Below are 10,306 nucleotides of genomic sequence, written 5' to 3'. Positions count from 1 at the left end.
CTGCACAGGGACGGCATAATAACCTTCAAGGCCCATTTTTGAAATCCACAAACAGACAGGGAAGACATGATCTGTTTAACGTTACAGTTATTGCAGCCATATAACGTACTAAATATGCAGTAACCTCTTAGCAAAACAGGCAGGTATGAATCAGCTGATAGCACAGACGACAACTTACAGCTGCGTCCTTGACTCAGGCCTGCAGATGGTTAGTCAGCCCACTTGTTGAGTTATGAATTCGTTGTGTGCAGATGTCAGCTTGCTCACTATCCTCTCCTCTGTCTCCACCTCGTTCTCCTCAGTAGCATCAGCTCAGCCATGATGTCAACTTGTTTCAGTCACAGCTGCTTTTTTCCTTCTTTAATGGGAGGGTGTGAATACATCTGAGGACGACTGTGGGCATCAAACTCCCTGCTGGAAAGGATGAAACAATGTGGTGCACAACAAGAGGCTTGAAAAAACCGTGACATAGTTTAGAAAGTTGTTTTTTTCATTCATCCTTTAACCCACATATAGACCTCCCTGAGTGTATCTCCCACACTTCTGCTACATGTCTGTCCCAGTTTAAACCTCAGCATTTTAAAAAAAATAAGATGCAACATGAAAGAGCAAACTTGGCACGCTGCTGCAAATTTAAACAAACAGAAAAAAAGAAACTGGATGGACCGGGCTTTGTGGCATTGTGACAGATCTTCACATACTTTCCCAACAGCGTGTGTGTTCACGCAGCGGCTGAGTCACGGCGGCTGGTGCACTCGTGGTGAGAACGGGGAGTGTTTTCAACGTCACTTGGAAGGAAACGCAGCGACACCGTGAATGACGGGCGAAAGCTTAAATCAACATTTCCCCTCCCTATAATTTGGGCATCGACTTGTTCTGACATGTTTGACTTCTGACACACATTTTTAATGACATGCCAACAATCAGCTCTTGTGTTGCACAGGTCCATACTTGATGCTTCCGCTTCAGGGGGATATATTGAACTTCTTATATGCAAATGTAAAGCTATATGAACAAAAATGAATAGAAATTAACTAAAAAAAAAACCAAAAAACCCCACTTTATCCACATATGTGTAATATTTCAACCAATGTTCTCATTCTTTACAAGTGCGGTATACGGTCTACCTCGCTGTTTACACACATATTTAATGTTAAACAGCTAATTTTGGCTTTTCTACTTAATGTTTGTAATTTTACATAAGTTACACTTCTATTGCTTGGATTTTTACTTATATTTTGCTCTTGTTTTACATTGTACTTATTATTTATTAGGCTTTTTAAAAAAAAAACAAAATACGGGACCTGAGTAGGGGTGCCGCTATAGCTCACCTGGTTGAGCTGGTGTCCCATGTGTAGGGGCTATAGTCCCCAATGCAGCGGCTACAGGTTCAAGTCATGGCCCGAGGGCAAGAAGGTTGACACACCTGGGATCTTTCTGCATGGAGTTTGCATGTTCTCCCCGTGCAGCGTGGGTGACAGCGTGTGACAATGTGATTTGTTCTTGATAGATAAAGTGTGTATATAATCTCAAAATGTTATTGATTTTACAATGTACATACAATACATATTGCAGTAAAAATGTAACCACAATCAACTTTTGCAATCTGTATATTCAGGCTTAAACTAAACTGGGATTATTGGACAATAGGATGAAGGGTTTTGTTTTAATTTTTCCACCTTGGCCCCTTTAACAGGAAACACCTATTAGAGGGGATTTCATGCATAAGAATGTCCAATATTCCTCTTTCAAATGTCACTGATGTTGCGTCTAGCCACATCTGACATGATTCAATGCGTTAAGACATTGTGGTATACTGTCCACCAGCTTGTTGATGGTGTCAGTGGGCAGGACGTCCCACTCTTCAGTTCACAAAGTCAGAATTTGTTTCACCGTTGGGTAACTGGACTCAGTATGTAATCATTGCACCTGGTCAGAAGTAATTACAGATGTGTATAAATATAAATATAAATAAAAAAAGAGGACTTTATATATATATATATATATATATATATATATATAAACATTTCTTCTAGTGATGAACGATATTAAAATTTATTTTATTTAAAACGATATTAAAAATCCATTATCTATACACCGCCTAATCTTCACTAGGGTCGTGGGGGGCTGGAGTCTATCCCAGCTGACTCAGGGTAAAGGCAGAGGACACCCTGGACAGGTCGCCAGTCTCTCACAGGGCTACACTTAGAGACAGACAACCAAGAACACTCACATTCACACCTACAGACAATTTAGGATCACCAATTAACCTCAACATGTTTTGGACCTTGTGGGAGGAAGCCGGAGAACCCGGAGAGAACCCACGCTGCACGGGGAGAACATGCAAACTCCACACAGAAAGATCCCGGTGCCCCCACCGGGACGCGAACCGGTGACCTTCTTGCTGCGAGGCAACAGTGCTAATCACTGATCCACCTTGCAGCCCCTGGCCGATGCTGATATCTGATATTATTTATGATATCGCCAATAACCGATATTATCGATATTCAATTTTTGTTCACACCAAAAACACCAATATCGGCCGATATGTGGTCACTGATATATCGTGCATTCCTAATTTTTTTCTTTTTTTAATGTGTCCAAAGTATATCAGTTTCAGTCAAGCAACAACAACAAAACAATACTTGAAACAATAAAATATTTTCCATGAGCCAGGAAAGAGAAAAAACATTATTTAAAAAGAAAAACGACCGCATTGGAATGCAAAGAAATGACAGGAAGCAATGTGTTTGTGGTACATGCCATAGTACATAATAGGGGATTTCACTTTGAACACTCTCGGAAGTATAGTTTGTTTTGCTGGAGGTGGAGTTTGAACTCAAGACTACAACAAAGATTTTTTACAAATTTCCAGGCTGCAATAAGATCAGATTTCTCTTATCAGGGAAACTTCCTCTGACAGTAACTGTGAGGAACCGGAGAGTCTCTAATGTCACATAATGTCACCCTGCACAGAGGAAGGAAGTCTTACGCAGTCCCAAGAGTGATTTGTTCTTTGAGGGAACTGCCCACGTCGTACGTATGTTTGCACGTCTGTTGTGCAAAGACAATTACTCACCATTTAGTCATCCGCGGCCACGCCTAGCAATTACTGCGGATGAGCTTTGATGGCAGAGAGAGGAGCGCTCTCCCGACTCACCACTGCCATCCAGTGACACACACTGTAACCCTGAGTACATGCTGCTGCTGTGGTGCAGTTCAAGGCTGTGGTGCCGTCACGTGGGCACGAGGTGACAGCATCGTGTATGCATCAAGGAATTTAACCCAAAAGTGACAGGGCTCTCTCTTGCTGCACGTGGCTTCCTGTTAACTGCAAAATGTGGTATAAATACACGAGTTTGATCCACATGTTACAGCGGCTAGATACAAATGAAACAGACAGAAGAAGACAAGAAATACAAAAGTATAATGAAGAAGATAAAGATATAATAAAGACTGTGTACAAGTACTGGTGTGATGGATGAATGCACCCAAACTGGAGACACGTGTTGCAAAAATTGTCCTTAGATGTTGTCACCGGATAGCGTGTTAGCATTTCTTTTGAACAGTGAAAGTGCCATATTATTTTATTACACTAAAAAATATATATATCTATACATAAAAAAAAAAACAAAAACAAAAAAAACCCCAGTGTGACATTATTTTTTTGCACTAAAACAATGTTACATTCAATAAATAATGTGACTATTTGTACGGTATTTAAGTGTCTTTACAAATAAATACAAGTATTTACATCATGTTATCGACACCTTATATTTCTGATGATATTACAGCAATAGAGAAATGCTACAAACCATTGTGGGAAGTTAGATCATTAGATTTCAGGATTTTTTTTCTTGGTTTATCAGTTACAACAAAACTTGGGAGTTATTTTCAGTCACAATCTTAATATTAGAATCAGAATCAGAAATGTTTTATTTATTCCCAAGTGGAAACTCCTTTTTGTTACGTGCACGTTTCCCGCCCAAGAATAAAGGTAGAAATATAATAAGAGTCAAATATATATATTTTTAAAAGAATAAAAATATACATTAAAGTTAATAAATGAATATCAAAGTACAAAAAATATCAACCTCTAAAAAAAACCAAACATATTTACACATATTTACAGTTAATGTGCAGATTATATGAAGATTTGTAAAATTGCAGTCACTATATCTGGACTCTGGTTCAACCCTGCTATCTACAAATCTAAAATATTATCCAAGTCTAATCAATACTACCCGAACCACTGCTGCAACAAACAACTTATCCTCCTCCTCATTGTCTCCTGCCTGTGCTGCTGCAGCTCAATATTCATTTTCCTTCAGGATGCTGCGATCGTCTGTTTACAGCTGATTCCAAACTCAGCAGCAAAACACGTCAGTCCTGTCATGGCTCCACATTCGTTACCGAATTCAATTTAAAATTGTCTTGATTGCTTTAAAATCTCTGCACGGTCTGGCTCCACATCTCGGTACTTTTAACCCTTTATTCTGCACTTGGATGCCTCAGATCAGAGAATCAGCTGCTGGTGGTTAAAGTCCCACAGCCCAGGTTTGAGACAAAAGGGGGACCATGTTTTATCTCCAACACTCTGGAAAAAGCTTCCCCTCATTGTCAGAGAGGCTCCGTTCAAAAAGCTTTTCAAAACTCATCTGTACAGACAGGCATTTGTACATTATTTTCTGCTTTTTGTAATGTTTTCTTGCTGCTTTTTAATGTTTTGTATGTTTTAACGCCTTGTAAAACACCTTGTATCGAAATAAAGTTTGTCATTCTTAATCAACTGACTGAACAGAAATAGAAATTCCCATCTGGCCATCTAGGATCTAGCAGTTCTACTTTGATTTTCTGGTTTTTACTTCTAACATCACATGTACCATGACAGAGCATTTTAATGCTCTCCAACAATAAACTGAGCTACTGTGACAACATAGGAATGTGTTTACTGCAAGTTTACAGCATGAACTTGGATTGTGCTGATGTTTGATAAGGCCACGGTTATGTCATTGGAGTATTAATGTAATCAGTGGGCCTTTATTAGAGTGTGAACAACACAGGGATGGTGAGACAGAGTTCAAACAGGGGGCAGCAGCCCTCACTGCAGTACTGGTGACTACCAGCAGATGGCAGCATTGACCAGCCTTCATTAAGCAGTTGCGTTCATTTACAAAACTATTTCCTCATCAGACGCCTCAGAAGCTTCACTGTTTTGTTTTATGTAGCTGCTAAAGCACTGCTGAACCTCTGATAAACACCTAAAACCGCGGAGAAGCTGTGGTATTATTTAAAACTAGCGCTGTGATGGTTAAAAAGTGGGCCGAGCAGCTCGCAGCGCCACCGCCCACTTGCTGATGCCAGCAGGTCATGCGGCCTCCACTGTTTTGATCCGCAGCTCGGACCGGCGGGGAGGAGATGGCGGAAGACTGGCAGTCCGGGTGACTCTTTACGAGCAGCCCTGCCATTGCGATAAAACTCCATTGTGTATAGGAAGACAGGAGTTAGCAGGGAAGCTGGCGGCGTTGTACGGCACTCGGTTCCGCCAGGAGGACATGGAGATCACGGCGGAGGGAGAGGCGGAGGAGCGCAGGTAAGTGACAGCCAGGGCAGGGCAGCTTACCCCCGGCTAACTGGGTTCAGAATGTGATTACGTAAACAACATTACTACAAACTTCTGTCATTGAAACTCACCCGCTTGGTAGATAAATGAAACACATTTAAGTGGAGTCACTGTAAACATGCCTGGTAGCCAGTTAGCTAGCTAGCTTAAACACTGGTGGGTTACTCAGTGCTAGCTGCAGAGCTAGCCTGGGCTAACCTGACATGTCAGGGTTTCGCAGTGTGGAGCTAACAGCATTAGCCTCGCGGCTTATGCAATACCAGCAGATAGGTTACTTATTGTGTAATGCAAGTTTGGCGGTATTAAAACTACGCGGACCCTCTGTAGCCACCGTTGGGGCATTTACCCACTAATGTTGTCAGTGCTAACTGTTAGCTATCCCCAAGCTAACAGCTAATGCTAGCTGTCAAATCAAGTTTTGTTAGCTGTCGCTGGTTGTGTTGTCCTGGATGCTCACACACTATTAAAATAACTAACAATCCGTTGTGTGATTCAGAATATGAGGTAATTTAACAAAATTTAGGGCTTGTTATGCTACATTGGTTTCCTGTAGACGAATTAAAATATTATAATAATAGCCCTTTATGACAACGTTATGTCTAAACGAGTTTATTTGGGAAGAAATGCTGCATAAATTCACAGATTTTTCTGGTGTTCTGAAACAAGAGACGCTTAATTATCACCTATTAACTGTTCAAATTTGGTGTATTCGCCGATTTAGTGTCAGTGGTGTGGATACGGTTGGCAGAAAATCTTGCTTTAATGGAGCAGTAGGTACATGGATGATGAGGAAAGTTGTGAACAACTGCTTGGGGGTGACTTCATTGACAGACTAACAGGCAGGCTGCACCGTGAAAACTTTAAGATCCTCTTCGTTTCTCCAAGATTTAAAGGTCAGACTCTGTAAACACATCTGCCACGAGGTTTCTGTAGAGGAACACACACACACACACACACACACACACAGACGAAACAGATAGCTGAAATCTTTATCTTCAACCTCAGTAACCTCTGGAGTCATGAGGAAATGTACTGTGTGTTGTCCTACACAAACACACACACACACACACACGTATATATATACATATATACATGCACTTAAATGCATCATGCCCCACGGTGTGTACAGAATGTTCTCCAATGTTCAGCCTTCTTCTCTCATTGTTAAATGATGTGATTCGATTAGTTTTCTGTGTGGCTCAACTCGTGATGCTGCTGCTTTACACAAAAAAGACTTTTTGTTATTCAGTGTGCTGCTTCGAGGTTTCATTTCATTTCCAACCAGCCACTCTGCACATCCACTGACGCTGAGATGTCACTTTGATTCTTTAAGGAAAAGAAAATCTGATGTACTGAGGCTACGTCTGCATAATCTTCTCGCAATCTGATAACATATTAATGAGAAACTGACTGATATTTTACAAACTACAAACTCATGCGCTGCAGACAGTGCTGAGAGAGTTTTTAACATTGGAGTCGCAGCCACTCTGTTGGGTAAACTATTTCTAAATGACCCAAAGCATCTTTTTCGGATTCAGAGTCTGTAAAACAAACTTTGATATCATTGTGTATCTTACAGCATTTACGCAAATAGTGGTATATCTCTGACAAGCCAATGTGAACTGACAATACAGGCCAACCAGTGTTTCTCAGGCTCTGATATTGTTTGATCTGCTTAGATGTAATTTAAAGATTACTGATTTATAATTCATAAAACATTTAAGCACACAGCAAATGTTAAAGCTATAGGACAGCCTGAGGAATGCACCCTCAGGTGTCGACAGCAGATTAGGTTTTGTCCTGCTGTTGCAGTTATGGGACTAGTTTTGAACATCTTCTCTGTTTGCTGATTTCAGGGAAAAAGAGGAAGGTCTGGATATGAGCCAGCACTTTATGGCTCTGAGACAGTGCGACCTGATATCATTCTGTGTTGTATCCGACACTTTAGGAGCAAAACGTCTTTCCATAGCTGTATCCTAAAGATAAGGTTCAGCTTCCCGGCTTGAGTGCCGGCCGGTTGTTCTTATGGGAATTCATGGCAGTCAACCACTCCGTCTGGTTTAAAGGTCCTTTAAATGGAACCTCAACACAATTTAAGGCTTGTTTTTAGTTAGAAGTCATGCAGAATAAATGGCGTAACTGTCCCTTTTGCTTTTGTAACAGGCACTTATGACCTCGACTCTTGCAAACATTTTGCTCAGAGTGGGACAGTGTATCTGTTTATGTTGGGATGTGATGATCCTGCTAACACATTCACTGATGCTCAGCACTCCCAGCTGAGTTTATAGTTAGCCGACCTGAAGAGAAGTAGATTTGCAACTTTGGGAAAAGTGTTTTTTTGTTAACATGAGCAATAGTTGAAGCAACCACAATGCTAACCCCAGCATTTCTGTACCTCCTTCCTCATTCTTAAACTTCCTTTCTCACCATGCCTCTCTTCATCCTGCTTCCTTGTTTTCCTTCAGGAGGGAGCACTGGAAGCTGCTGTCCAGCTTGAAGACCACAGTGGAGGGCCTCGTGTCCACCAACAACCCCAACGTGTGGTCGCGGTACGGCGGCTTGCAGCGGCTACACAAGGACATGAACAACATCCTCAGCCATGGACTGAAAAATGAGCAGGTCTGAAAATAAATACAGCCCGTTTTAAAAATATAAATACTTTTGTCCAGACTGTTGCTAATAGATACCATGACTCACTACTATCAACACAAGCTTTAGTCAGCCCTGGAAAATGTGCAGATCAAAGTTTGCATTGGTTAAACTTTGACCTGCGAATCTGGTTGGTCAGCTGACCCACTGTGGTCCGTCTTCATTTGTTGTATGTTTGAAAATGAGTGACTCATTGATTCTAGGAGTATCACAAACCCCCATTGTGCACAGTGCGTTTACAAAAGCATTTTCTAGCAAACATATCTCATAACCTGATTATCCACGTGATACCTAAACTCAAAAGGAAATCTGAGCCGTGCCGAAATGCTAACACGCTACCCGGTGACAACGTTTATGGACAAATTCTTAAGAAGAAAAAAGTTGAGGGAAAGGCAACAGTTATGCACTGACTGACAGAGGGTTATTATCACATGCAAGGTGTTTTTTTTTATTTTGAACATATTGTCAGACGGGTATTATGTGTTGACCTCCTAAAACTTAAGGAAAAAACTGTGCTGAAATGCGACTCCCTCCACATAATGGTGTATTGTCTTTATTGGGGCAGATATTCTTTGTAAGCCTGTGGTTTTGTGTTGCAGGTGTACTACAAGCAGAGGGACTACTGGCCGTTTGTTTGGTGCGTTCGCTACATCAGCCCCCACCTCGCCTCGCATGTCGAACAGGTATGCTCAGTGCCAGCCACATTCAAAGTGGTATGTAAATATTTATGGTTTTGCCTGCACGCAGGATTTTAAAATATGCAAGTTTATGTGAACACGTGTCGAAACATTTTTTTTCTCATATGGGCTTTAATCCTCAGATGTTAGAACTCATTTAATAGGACAATGTCGACGTGAACCTTCAGATCATGAGCTGACGTTATAGTATAGTTTTCACTCTGCTTTCTGATGAGGTGATACGAAAATACTGCACTATCAATAAGCTCAAGAAGGATCCACGAACTAAAGCAATAATAGTCACTGTTGAGCCGTCAGTATTTGCAGTTTGGGTTTCATTGATCATCTATTGTGTGCGTCTCTGTTGGCACATAAAGGAAACGCCTGAAAACTTGCAAAACAAACTGTGATGAGCAGCTTATTTCTTTTTAATACATGGGCGTTAATCTGGCTTTTGTTTTTTTTTAAACCGTTTTCTCACACTTGATTTATTCTCCTCCTATTACTCATCTTGTTGCTTGGTTTGTTTCAAAGCCGTGTTGAAATTTTGAGTGCTTCACAGTAAGAACCCACAACAAAGGGGCCTTGCATGTTTCAGCGACTGTAGCTCGCATTCACAAGCTTAAATGGACACATAGTTTTGTGTAGTTGCTCGGCTGCAGAGATAGCTGTGTGTATTTTCCAAATATCGATCGGGCCGAGGATGAGTTCTGTCTGATTGTATGACGCGCTGTCTCTTCATAAATAATGCACAGAAGTCCGATATATTTCTCTCCTTGTATGAAAAGTGAATGGTGATTTGCAGGCATTACACAGTACTGGGTAGGATGTAGACTACGACAAACTTGTCAAAAAAATAAAGACACTATACGTTTGCTAAGTCAATCAAGCGTGGCGGTCAACAAAAATTACGGCTACCCAGTCCTCCTCTCTCTGACAAAACGACTGCATTACTGACTGTCAGCCCCTTTGACAGCTCAACCTGTCACCAACAACACCCACGTGGCCCATGCTCCACATCACCATGACAACCAAATAAACTGTTAACTCAGTGATCAATACTCAAAAAACAACGTTTGTGGCTCCTACAATCGTTTTTGTGTTTTAGTGGTGGGAAAAGCATTTGTTTGCAGTAAACGCAGCACTTGTTATTAGGGAGCTTGTGTTCTAAACATCAGTTGTCCTGCAGGTGAAGTAAAATTAGATGTTGTAGTTGAGAACTAATTTGCCTGTAGGAAGAAAACATGTTATTTTTGTGAAGCTGTAATGTGGCTGTTTGTTAAGTCTCTCATGTTGGTGGACTCTCGTCTGTTTTGTGCCAAAACTTAGATCACAGCCAGATGATGAAGAAGAAGCA

The 10,306-nt window shown here is 41.1% G+C and overlaps 1 protein-coding gene across 2 annotated transcripts in view; it reads left to right on the top strand.

Moving 5' to 3' along the window:
* The first annotated feature begins 5,375 nt into the window (after positions 1 to 5,375).
* The window catches only part of rubcn (rubicon autophagy regulator), a 26,140-nt gene continuing 21,209 nt past the window's right edge, over positions 5,376 to 10,306 (top strand). For both annotated transcript variants that reach the window (XM_008291703.1, XM_008291702.1), the window contains exons 1-3: positions 5,376 to 5,593; positions 8,089 to 8,242; positions 8,872 to 8,955. In XM_008291703.1, the coding sequence (XP_008289925.1) occupies positions 5,556 to 5,593; positions 8,089 to 8,242; positions 8,872 to 8,955 (276 nt within the window). In that variant the 5' untranslated portion in view covers positions 5,376 to 5,555. The remainder of the gene's footprint in view (positions 5,594 to 8,088; positions 8,243 to 8,871; positions 8,956 to 10,306) is intronic.

The sequence above is a fragment of the Stegastes partitus genome, unplaced genomic scaffold (genome assembly GCF_000690725.1).
Source record: "Stegastes partitus isolate 25-593 unplaced genomic scaffold, Stegastes_partitus-1.0.2 Scaffold756, whole genome shotgun sequence".
In the NCBI taxonomy this organism is placed as follows: domain Eukaryota; kingdom Metazoa; phylum Chordata; class Actinopteri; family Pomacentridae; genus Stegastes; species Stegastes partitus.
The sequence above is the reverse complement of the archived record's forward strand: the minus strand, read 5'-3'. Positions and strand labels throughout refer to the sequence as shown.